Consider the following 12,458-nt stretch of genomic DNA (forward strand, 5'->3'; position numbering starts at 1 on the left):
ACAAATGGGTAGTTTATACGACAAGCGAAATCAGTTTCGGTAAGCATAACTAAGCAACTTTTTTTGACAACCAACCCGTCCTTGAACTGTTAACCAAAATGAGTTTAAAAATAACTGAAACTTCGAGTGATATAGCAATCAGTTTGTATTCAGTTTTTATAATATCGATAGCTACACTTTCTACATTTATGAAATAGTTGTAAGAGAAGTTAATTTTCAAAACTTTCTGCTGTTTACATACATTACATTTTTCTGCGTAATTCTGAATTATGTTATTATTATTATCAACAATAAGCGATAAGCATGTTACAATTGAATGCTCCAAAGCACTAACTATGGTTAGTGTCCAAAGTCAGACATGAATAATCGATATGTGTTTTACAACAGCTGATTTATCGCTGTTAATATATCGTTAAGTTATTGCAAAATATATAAGTTGTAAGATACCGACTTGTTTTATATGTAAAAGTTAAATGTAGTACGACAAAACTATGCAAGGTAGTAATTATTCGTGGTTGTACCTGTTAGAAAAAAATGCTTAAGTCGGAATCTGATTGTTCATTAATCGAACTGGTTCCCGACGTATCGATTAAATTTAGAAAATGTAATGAATTCCACATATGTAAATAAATAAAAATGTATCAATAAACGTTGGTAGAGTTGAAAGTGCGTTGCATGCTGCATTTAGGCTGCGTATCCGTCAACCATAATATTAATAATAAAAATTGAAAAGGCGATGTCAAGTGAACGCGATTGTAGGTCAACCACAACTGCGTTAATAATTCCATAACCATGGTGCCTAAATTGAATGTTTGCAAATACGTTTAAGTCCCAATAAATACTGTTTTGTGTTGTGGAATTTCACTTTAAAGCTTAAATTTTCTGATTTGTGAGTGTAAGCCATGTCCTCGTCGTCCTATAACATAATACAAAGTCCAAATCCAACAACTAAGACATCCCCTGCACAATCTGTGCCAGGTGCAACTGGAGAACGAAGTGCAGGTGTATCTTCGCACTGCGGCAACTACGATGAGCATGATAATAAGTTGATAAGTTTAATCAGTGCTCGCCACAACAATGGATCAGCGTCCTCTGCTCCTGGCCCTGGCCTGCTGACCAATGGCACTGCTACCGATAGAGAAATGCGTTGGTGGTGGTAAGTAAAAGAAGTAGTTGAATTAATTAGTGGGATGCATATAAACGAACACGCGCATACACTCACATTCTAAAGGAGAACTAGCTGCTTTTTTACAGGCGGCATACATTGTAATTGTTAGACTCGAATATAAGTAATTAGGCAAGACTAGTCGCCAATTACTGCGTTGTTTACATAACTTGGTTACTGTTGTTGGTCTGTTTGTTTTTTATTTATTTATATAAATACAAACATATATACTACTAGACACATAAGCACCTGTTAGTAAATTTAGTCTCTCCCTGTGTTTGTCTCTCGCACGCTCTCTGTTGATTATACGACGCGTGTCCAAAAATTTCTCAGCTGTTTACACCTGATCGCTTGCGACGATTGGAGACGGTCCTAAACTTTTATTTTCAAATCGCACAACAATTTATAAGTTTATCACCTTTTTGGCGTTTCAGTTCAGTTATCGCTGGTTCACCAGACAGCACGGTTGTGTTTCGTGAGATCGGCGGGGCGCGCTCTCTTCTCTCCCCTTGCCTCTCTCTGGTGATATCTCTACTTATGTCGTGTCTTTTGTATAGATTATCTCATTCTCTCTCTATCTCTGTCGGTCGGTCGTTCGCTCGCTCTCTTTCTCTCATGTCGGTCGTTGGCTTCGCTTGAAGCTAGGGCTAAAGCTACGTGTGCTTAAAACGCCATCTTATATAATATGTAACTACGTTACTTCTGTGTTTTAATAGTCCTTCTATCTTAACAGGAGTGCTCATTTAACTGAAACAATCTTGGGCGTTTACACGAGCAGCCCTCTTCGGCAATCGTTGTTTTGTAAGAATGAATAAGACTTCGAGTGGCCTCACTGATCAAGCCAACGATTACGCACGAGTGTTGAATCTTGAGTCTTGAGTCTCGAGTCCCGAGCCTAGTATATACTAGCTAGTATACTAGATTATGTACTTGCTTTGTTTTCATGACGATTCTTTGTTCAATAAATCGCTACAAACCTGCTCGTTAATGTATTGTTTTCTTTGTTTACAAGTTCATATAAGTGCACAATTATTGTAATTAATAATTTTTATATTTGAACATCAATGCATTGCTTCCTGTTTTGCATCAAGAAATTAATCTACCCTATTTCTCAGTTTATGCACTCAAAAATTAATTTTGCAAAATTATAATTTATTATAGAAAATGACCTCATTCCACATACATGTACATCAATTTATTGCCAAGGGCTTCTGTCCTTTGTCAAAAATGGTGCTCAAAAGATGCTGATTAATGATTGATGATTGGCTCTTTGTTTTGCTTTCTCTCTCTGTCTCCTGCTCTCTTTCATGCTGAGATTTCTCGTTGACTTGGTGTTGACTGGAATCTCTATGCAAATACCCAAGGCAATTAGTTGACGTCAGAGCCGGAACTTAAGCAAAATTCATAAGCATTCATAAGCGAAAAAGCAAAAAAGAAGAGGCAAAAACCTAATGTTTTTTCATCATTTGTATTCTAAAACCTGTTGCAAAATAGCAACATACTACTGTGATATTTTCATTTAAAATATATTGCACGCTCTTACCAAGTTTTGTCGGTGCCTACCATGCTGAATCAAGAGGCATCTCACTGACTCAACAATAAAATATTCGTGGTTTTTGTGAAGTTCGTTTTAACACTTTTCGAAAAAGGGAGCAAGGTTAAATCTGTTTACATTTTTGAGCAATCGGCCAGGGCCGTCTTTAAAGTGGTTTGGCTAGCAGTGTGTAACGCCAAGAAAACGTTAATCTAACGAAATACAATATTGCAGCTTGATCAAGTTTCCGCAATGTGCTAAGAAATTGAGAAAGTGAACTTTGATTTGTGATCCTTGAATTACTTGAAAAGTGCATTTGCAAAAGCTGCATCTGAGCCATGTCTTGCCGCTCGGACATCGATCTGGCCACTCTACATCAGCACCGCCTCGAAGAGCGCTGGAACTATGGCTTAACCTGGGTCGGAGCCCATGGAAGAAGCCAGGAGCTGCAACAGTTAACCCACTACAATGAGCTCCTCGGCCTTCAGAGCGCCAGCCAGCGTCAGCATCGCCATCAGCACCCGCACCAACAGTTGACAAAAAGCAATTTCAGCAGTTGTAGTAGAACTGTCAGCAGGCTAAAGGATAACGTTGCCAAAGATAATCAAGATAAGCCGCTTCAGGGACTGGAGTACTATAGTAATGACTACTTTACAGCTACGACGCGTCGCAGACGCTCCGGCACTTGGCCGTAAGTAACAATAATCAAAACCTATCGCCCTAGGCTATAGATAGGCATAAGCCAGCAAGATCGCCTCCGTTCGCTTCACAGACCACTCGAATGACCTTCAAAAATACATAGATTAGGTCTGGCCAATCTGCGATTGCAGAAAGCTCTCATAATTTGTGCGCACACGTTGTGGATTGATTTGCTTTCTCGATTTCGAGTGTCGATTGTGAGTCTTTAATTTCGGCGCACCCATACACGTGCAAAGATTGGGCTTGGGCCCGATAACACTTCTCAGATTACGTACATTGGGTATAAGCCAGCGTTACGAGATACGAATCAATTATGTCTGGATACAATTGAAGTTTGTTCTGGGAACTGCATGTAAGTCTTGAATATTATTTATTTATTTGGATCAGAAAACCGTTGCTGCTTTTATGCACAGCCTAGTAGGCCTGGCAAAGTAGTGAAGCCCCAGTAATACTTTTCACCTAGCATGTCAGTTATCAAAATGTATAAATAATTGGTGCCCAACTATCACGTAGATGTTCTTGAAGTAAATGTTAACGCCAGCATGATGAGCCAGATTTCGTTATCAGGGTAATACGCAAAGTGCTTTAATAGGTTTGTGTTTGAGCTCCTGCTCAAGGTTAGAACGAGTGCATTCCATATTTATATAAATGTCTATTCGAGTGTATTATTATATAGATAGACTTAGCGAAGCTGACATAAAGAGTATATTGAATATGCCGTATTTCGTCAAAGTCGATCGATATAAAAATGTTGACCTACACGACGGCATAGAGGCCGTGACCCTTCTGCACAGATCTAGTTACGGATAGAAATAGTTGTCTGTGAATAGTTATCACCGTCTTGGGGCACTTCGCAACGAGTTTGCGGACGTCTTGAATGGCTAGGCATTTGCTGTGATTGCGCCGTCTGTGAATCAAAGCCGATCCGCACGTGTGTATACTTTTTATTTTGTGTTTCTACAAGCTACTGTCTTTAATTTGTTGTTGTTTATTAGCCTTTTTGTTTTTATAAAACTCTCGAGGCATTGAATATCAGTCAATGCGTATTAATTAATTCCGTGCCAGTTTGTGCGAGGCGCCATTCATAAATAAAACACATAAAAAAAAAAACTTCATGACCAGCGGACAGCGAAAACTCAAAATCAAATCAATCTGCGAAATGAGGGCTCCTAAGGTGCAGCGGGTCAAAAGCGTTAACCTTCAATTTGCATGTACGTTCGCAGTATGTTAAACAAACCCCAGACGGCCCTTAATTAATACCCTAGCGAAATGTCTAGAAGTCAATGAGGTGCGGTTTTTGTCCCGTCGCACAGTGGAACCAACTAAATAGGTGGATACGTCTATCTAAAATTTATGCAAAATTCGTTTGAATTGCTTTCAATACGCGTGCACGCGTGCTTTATCCACTGCCGGACTTGTGATCCGTACGAAGAATCAGATCGAACATTTTCTAGTAGATCAGTATTAACCCCCTCGACAGGTGGTCCCATAAATTACTTGTTTTCGGGAGTGGGCATATCTGGAAATATTGTATTTCAAACAGCAGTCTAAGGCAGTCCTAACTGCATACCTAACTATTATCATTTCTTTATTGAATATGTTCGGCATATCTTATCCATTTAGATAGAAAGTCACAGCGTCACACTGATCGACGTTGCTATCAGTACCAGTGTCAGTATCAGGTAGGCTTACCTTGTCTTCAATTAGTGTTCCTTTGAAGGTATTGAAATGCCGAGAGCTTTATTCCCCGCGTGGGTAGACGCATAAACGGTACAGCATTTGTTTCGGGTACCAATTGAGAATATAATACCTACCGGCTGTAAGAAGCCGTTTCAGTCAGCAGCTGAAACATATTCGAGAAAACCACGATCCACGAGAGCAACAGATCATTCCTCGCTTATGTTGTTGTGCTACCGACCCGAGATCTAGGGACTTATACGATATGTGAAGAGATGTATCACAGCAATAATATACTGCCCTGCATGAAACCTGACATCCGAGTTTTCTACCAACGCAGTACTTTTATTCATTCCTTTCGCTTTTAGGCTGAGCTCTCTCTTACCAACTGTCTGTCTCGCTCTATTGCTCTCTTACTCCCTCTCTCTCTCTTGCTCTCCTCAACGAGTGTGCAGTTTCCGTTGTTCGAGGCTAAACGAGTTTCTTAATGCTGTCGCTGTAACGAACAAAATCGTATATTCTCAGATACTTTTTGGCCTTTCAGTGAGTTTGTAACCTTCAATCGATTCGCACTAACCAGAGCGAGCGAGACAACGGAAATTCCAATAATTTTCGTGCACATAAGAACTGTTATTTAAGAGAAGAAATTAGCTTTGCTGTGCTTTGCTCTCTGCACCTCACATGGCTATAAAGTCCACATAAAAATAAGTTTCAGAGCTACAAATATGCAGCATCCGAAATTGCGTCTTGCGTCGCTGCATTTAGGCCTTGTTTCCAAGCATATAGGCCGAGATTATGGCCAAGATCCCGAGCCGCGAATTTTGAGGTTCAACTTAAACATTTTCGTATTAATCTCAACTTAATAGTTCCACGTCTGTTTTCGAAACATGTATTTCAGGCGCACACGTAGCCTAAATGCACCTTCGCCGTTCCAGCAGTTTGGACCATGCGGGCGCATCATGAAGAACTCAGCAATGGTAATGCAAATCCAAGATCCCGCCAGCCAGCGTCTGACCTGGTATAAGCCACCGTTGACGGTCCTCGTAATTAAGAAGAAGGACTCCCAGGTGCTGCTGCCGTTTGTGCAGCTGGTTGAATGGCTGGTCCAGGAGAAAAATATGGTCGTATGGGTGGAGTCCGCAGTGCTGGAAGACAAGTTGCTGCGCGACGACGTCCGACTGGAGGAAGAAAGCGCGAAGTTCCGTCTGGTTCACGAGTATTACACTGGAGTACGCTCTCGTTTCCTCGCACTGCGGGAGAAGCTAGTGACCTTTAAGTAAATACGAGTACCATTAGAATGTAACCACGCTTATGATCATACTGACAATTTTTGGGTGTCTTTGCTACAGAGATGGACGCGATGATCTCACCGATCGCATTGACTTTATTGTCTGCCTGGGAGGCGATGGAACGCTGCTGTATGCCTCACAGTTATTCCAGCAATCGGTTCCTCCTGTTATGGCCTTCTATCTGGGTTCATTGGGGTTCCTGACACCGTTCCAGTGTGACAACTTCCAAGAACAAGTGACCAATGTGCTGGAGGGTCATGCCGCACTCACGCTACGAAGTCGCTTGCGTTGTTCAATCCACCGGAAAGGCGAGCGCCGGAGGGAGTCTCTGCAGCAATCTAGTAATCTCTTAAAGCCTTTCTCGCAACGACAATCCCACTACGGCGAATTGGGTAACCCAAAAGCCAGCAATAACAACTGTAGTCCATCCTCAGCACAGGCTGCTCCTGGCTACAGCAGTATTCTGGTGTTAAACGAGGTGGTCATCAATCGGGGCCCATCCCCCTACTTGAGCAACATTGATATTTTCTTGGACGGCAAGTACATCACATCTGTGCAAGGAGATGGGTTGATTGTGTCGACGCCCACGGGCAGCACAGCCTACGCGGCAGCCGCTGGTGCGTCCATGATCCATCCATCTGTGCCGGCTATTCTGGTAACTCCCATCTGTCCACATTCACTAAGTTTTAGACCAATTGTAGTACCAGCCGGAGTGGAGCTGAAGGTAAGACGGTCGAAGTCGTTGTGTAGCCTTAAGTCTCAATTTTATTTTCTCGTCTTAGATATCGATATCTCCGGATAGTAGGAATACGTCGCGCGTATCCTTCGACGGCCGAAATGATCAGGAGCTAAATCATGGTGACTTCTTGCGAGTAACAACCTCTATTTATCCTGTACCGAGCATTTGCGCACAGGATCAGATATCCGACTGGTTCGATTCACTGGCTGAGGGTCTGCATTGGAATGTGCGCAAACGCCAAAAGTGTCTTGACGAGCTGTCGGATTTGACGGCATCCGGCTCGGAAGACACGCTCGACGAATTTGAGAACCTAAAGATCCACGACGCGTAGTATAATCAGATATAAATATAACTAACTAAATAAATACTCCGGTCTATTGTACAATATTCAGATATATAATATTTGGTTGAGTTTACGTTATACAAAATCTATACAAAAATATATACAATTCAATATTGATTCAGAACAAATAAACTTAAGTATAGTTTGTAAGGTAAGTGTGCCGCGATTATGAGAATTCTGTGTGTATTTTTTATAATAGTAATAAATTGTTTTATTTACTTAAACGCCACCAAATTCGATTCAATTTTTAACTACTACAATATAGGCAAGTTTGTTGTGTTAGATACTTCAGTGCAATTCGCTTAGGATTATGGGAACGTGTAGAAAGTATAATTTAAGATTAATTTGTTTTAAGCTAAAGCTTTCAAATTTAATTAGACAGTTAAATTAAATAAGGAAAAATGCATTGTAAGTCTTTTTGACAAAAAAAAAAAAAAAAAAAAAAAAAAAAAACAAAAATCGACCTAATTAAACGTTACGGGATTATCGAACTAGTATATACTCGTATATAAAAAAAAGGGCAGAACTTTATTTTGACGACTTACTCTTAGGATAAAAATTGCATGTCTAATAATTATCAAAGACCATAAATTACCTTATCTGTCATCTGCTCCCTATATGCCTGCAGCAGTAAGTTAAAAGAATATAACGAGTTGGCTAAGAGACTAATATAATAAAAAGACTACAGAGGCCATAAATGCTAGCTGAATTATTTCATGGATTATGTTTTCGTGATGACTGCTACGTGCTGACAGCCCAAAGCATTTCCACACGCACTCTGCACATGCTCTGCTATAATGGGCAACATCCAGATGCTGCTGCTCCTCCTCCTCCTCCTCCTCCTGTTTCGACTTCATTCGCGAGGTTTAGCAACAAGTGGGTCGCAGCGTCCTCTCGCCTCTGCATCTCTCATCCGACTGGCGGATAAAAATGTTGCGTAATATCCGCCAATGACGATTGGTGCTACTTTCTGGACAGTCACGCCCACGCACGTTCATTGCGCAGGCTTCAAGTTGAAATTGCGTCGTGCACGCCCTTACGAATGTCAACGCGTATTTATGTAAGTATCAAGGTTCGTTCTATAATATGTAGCTACAAAGAGAAAACTAAAATAAATAAACAAAATATGTATATGAAATAGAGGAATGCTGATTTACTTACGGACGATGATCAACGAGCAATCTTATTAGAACTCATTTGTTTTAATACAATATTTATAGTTTGTTTACACAATATTTATAGTTTGAACCATTAGCTAAATAGTCAAAAATTGTTGGTAATATATAAATTATAATTATAATTATATTGTTACGTATAATTATAAAAGTTTACTCACATTCAATTAGCATCCCAGACAGAAAGTTCTTTAGCCGGACGGACCATCTAACGCTTATCAAGTTTATAGCGGAGTAATATAATAATTCGAATTTCGAAATATGTTTGGAATTTCTTAATGAAATTTGTGGGCTTACGCGCATAACGTACTGCTTCAGGAAGTTTAAGACAAATGGTCGATGATGATGAAACATGATGAAGAGCAGCGCGAAAGAGCAAACTTAACTTGACTTGGCATAATATTCGAAGCTGCCAAGTGGCACGTGCTGATATTTCAATTGAATGCCACAAAATATGTGTGGCAGACACCCCCGTTAGGCCAAAGGCATCCGAGCTAAATGAAAAATATTTTCCTGCACTGCGAACCCCACTTGACATTTAAACTTTGGCTGCCGCCCATCCAGAGAAAAGGAGAACAAGCGATTCTCCGATAGTATTCCAAGTGCGGATGACAGCTGAAGTTTGCGCTCTTTGTGGGTTGATGACTGCCTGAATAGCCGGCTGGGCGACTAGCTCACTAACTGACTGGCTGACTAGCTGGAGGGCTTTGCTAATCCTGGTTGGGGTGGACCTGCATTTCAAACAAATTGCTCGTCGCTTGCTCGATGCTGAACTAAGAGGAAATTAAACGTTTTCCCTCGAGTTGGCTTTTGCCTATTTCTGGTAAAAGTTGACCACCATAAATGTATTTGCACTCGTATGTGGAGGACCAGCATAATCTTACCTTAACTCTTAGCAAACATCATTTAGGTCTATTTCAGAACTGACGATTAGATTTAAATTTCCGATTGGGCTACCTCAAAGCATTGAAATTTAAAGCATATTCGCTTGATACATTGTTACAACCAGAGGCTACATATTTCTCCACTCTACCAATATAACATATTTATGCTTGTGCTACTTTCAGTGAAACCCAATAAGAGAATTCCTACTACCTACACACATCTTACTTAATGTCCATCCCTCATCTTATATTTCTAGTCCATTAACTTTGAAGTTATTTTGGCGACGATACTGGAGCACTTCAACGGCTTTTTGACCTTTTCTCTTCTATTCTTGTGGTTGAATAAGTATTGTTATACCCTGAACCTATTGAAAATGGTTAATCGGGGTATAATAATTTTGTGAAAAGTATGTAATAGGCAGAAGGAATCATGGCAGACCCCATAAAGTATATACATACATATATTCATGATAAGGGCGACGAGCTGAGTCGATAATGCACTGTACGTCTATCCGTCTATCCGTCCGTCCGTCCGTCCGTATAAACGCCTAGATCTCATAACTTAGAGAGCTGAAATTTTGCATGTCGACTCGTGTGTACTATACGCAATACAAGTTCATTATATTTTTTCGATAACTCATCCAATAACTTTTTTATCGATAATAATCGAAAAATTGATTTTGTTATTTCAGACTAATTTGAGCACTTTTAGACCTGCAGACCATTCGATGAATATGAAGATTTTGGATACCACGCCCCCTTCGCCCACAATTTGTAAAAAACGTATTTCCAATACTAGAGGTTCTTGTGCTTTCAAATGTACAAACATTTTAACCATATGATCATGCTCTGAAGGTTTCATTAAGATGAACAACAAATAGATTCTCATAATATTGCCCACACTGCAGCACAGCCCGAATACCGTCTCTGCTATCTGCGCAGTCAGCAGAGCGCGTGATTATACGTGCGTCTGGATGCGTTTGTCTGCATGGGTTCATAAAAGAAGTGCAGAATGAGTAGAATATCAGCTTAAACGGTTCAGGGTATCTCCTAGTCGAGCAGTCTCGACTAGAGCCTTCTTAATTGTTGCCTTTGTCTTTTTATTCAATTTGTCCTCACTCTCCTCAGGAAAGTTTTCCCAAGTGCTTATTACTTAAAAAGTAAAATAAATCCAATTCTAAACGATATTGTATTTAAAATCTGGCATGTTATACTAAATGTGCTATATAATTAAGGCCTAGCTCGTGAAATATGTATTTTTTATGTCAGCATAAATCAGTATTTTCACAATTTTACAGATATGCTGTAACTTATTAATTTGTGGAGTTTTGAAAAGGTATGTACATATGACATATAATTTGTTTAAGTGACATTTTGCTCTAAGGCGACCCATACCAAGAGGAACATTTTATTATATTCTTTGAAAGCATTCCCAAAGTATATCCCCCCTTTTCCCATGCGATTACGGTTTGACGTAACGTTACGGTATAGTTTGTTTGGTCAGTAGAGAGGGTTTCAGAGCAGTAATATGAATTAAGTATAACAATATCAATAAGTATAAGTATTGGAAGGTGGGAGGAGTAAATACTGTACAGAATAGATTAAGGGCATGAGCCTTCAGGGCCATCTGATAGCCTGTGATGTGGCAGTACCTATATGTATATACTTAATGAAAATAAAACAATAATTCGTTTGTATCTATATAGAGTTTATTTTTTATGAATTATTCTAGAACTATACAGACTGCTGAGCTGATATGGATCTAGAACCTTTGATGGTTTCTCTGCTTTCCGATGGCGATAACTGTGATATATTTCTATTTCTTAGGGAAATAGCTGTGATGTAAACACTTTGTTAAATTAGAAAATACTTTTTGAATTGAAATTGAATATTTGATTCAAGCAGCTGGGTTTCTATTCTTTGGTGAATCTTTCTACCCTGTTCGCTCGTTCCTCGCTGTTCTATAGAGTATTGCGGTCTCGAAATGTAAGTGTTTTCCCATTCGATATTGTAGTATTCTAATATCGTCGTTTTGCCATCCGCAAATAATGATTTTGTCATTTCCTATGACAGATGCCTTGAATTATACGATATGTGTGTGGAGTACCATCGAAATAGATTGACCCACATAGGAATCATATTTCCATCCAAGTGCACTTCTCTCATATTGTACCGAGTGAAAGCTGTGAGCCATATACTGTCTTTCAATTAGATACGACTCACATAGATCTGCGAGTCGTTATTCAGAAGCCGCGACATTTGCAGCTCGTTTACTTCCTGTCTGACTAATTGCAAAAATTTACGGCTTGGGGCTGATCAATTAGTTCCTATATTTCCTATAAATACATTGACTTTGTGAGATGACCTACTTTATGGCACTGCTAGTGATAGTCTTTATATGGCTCACCTGAACTCTTCTGGCCCTTACTGTTAAGGAAGATGGACACAAATTAACGCAATCACAGAAACAACACGTTCTTTTCCTCAAAAGCCGGCGCGGCTGACACCTGTTAGGCTTTCGTGAAAAACGAAATAAAAAGCGAGTCCGTTCAGAGTTGACAGATTTATTGTTATCAATTTAATTCTGTTTGGCAGCTGTAGTGAGTATTTCACAAAATATTCAACTTCCAATATTTCATGCGATTGGTGTAATTAGAGAATATGTATGTATGTATATGTATGTTAATTCAACATCCATTTAATTTCAAGGAAGCAAAAACAAATAAGAATCAATAATCATAATATGCTGATCTCTGCTACTTTCCTTATCCCGCATATGTATGTATGTACGTATATATGTATGTATATTCACAAATTACATCCATGCGAATCGCCTATATACAGGACCATTACAGAATTGACAGCGAAAATAAAAATCAAATAGCATATACGAGCTCTGCTCTCAGTATACGCACACACTCGCAGTCACACTTGCGCTCACGCTCGCACTCGC

General features: G+C 39.6%; 1 protein-coding gene across 3 annotated transcripts; it reads left to right on the forward strand.

Annotated features, from left to right (window-relative positions):
- The first annotated feature begins 583 nt into the window (after positions 1 to 583).
- On the forward strand, positions 584 to 7,670 carry LOC6581168 (NAD kinase). 3 transcript variants are annotated; one of them, XM_002006877.4, is made up of 5 exons: positions 1,592 to 1,687; positions 2,934 to 3,390; positions 5,974 to 6,351; positions 6,425 to 7,088; positions 7,147 to 7,670. In XM_002006877.4, exons 2-5 carry the CDS (start codon positions 3,038 to 3,040, stop codon positions 7,432 to 7,434), a joined length of 1,683 nt encoding a protein of 560 aa, XP_002006913.1. In that variant the 5' UTR covers positions 1,592 to 1,687; positions 2,934 to 3,037; the 3' UTR covers positions 7,435 to 7,670. The 3 variants fall into 3 exon arrangements, with proteins under 3 accessions (XP_015020126.1, XP_002006913.1, XP_032585382.1); XM_015164640.3 differs by lacking the exons at positions 1,592 to 1,687; positions 2,934 to 3,390 and adding an exon at positions 584 to 1,156; XM_032729491.2 differs by lacking the exon at positions 1,592 to 1,687 and having other exon boundaries at positions 2,330 to 3,390.
- Positions 7,671 to 12,458: the final 4,788 nt, after the last annotated feature.

This window comes from Drosophila mojavensis, unplaced genomic scaffold, assembly GCF_018153725.1.
Source record: "Drosophila mojavensis isolate 15081-1352.22 unplaced genomic scaffold, ASM1815372v1 contig_82, whole genome shotgun sequence".
In the NCBI taxonomy this organism is placed as follows: Eukaryota; Metazoa; Arthropoda; class Insecta; order Diptera; family Drosophilidae; genus Drosophila; species Drosophila mojavensis.

What these genes read in the sequence shown, in the direction of transcription:
- LOC6581168 (XM_002006877.4), top strand. Translation starts at nt 3,038, where the DNA reads ATGTCTTGCCGCTCGGACATCGATCTGGCCACTCTACATCAGCACCGC. An exon ending in AGACGCTCCGGCACTTGGCC is followed by an intron (nt 3,391 to 5,973) that starts GTAAGTAACAAT and finishes CATGTATTTCAG; the next exon opens with GCGCACACGTAGCCTAAATG. An exon ending in CAGCCGGAGTGGAGCTGAAG is followed by an intron (nt 7,089 to 7,146) that starts GTAAGACGGTCG and finishes TTCTCGTCTTAG; the next exon opens with ATATCGATATCTCCGGATAG.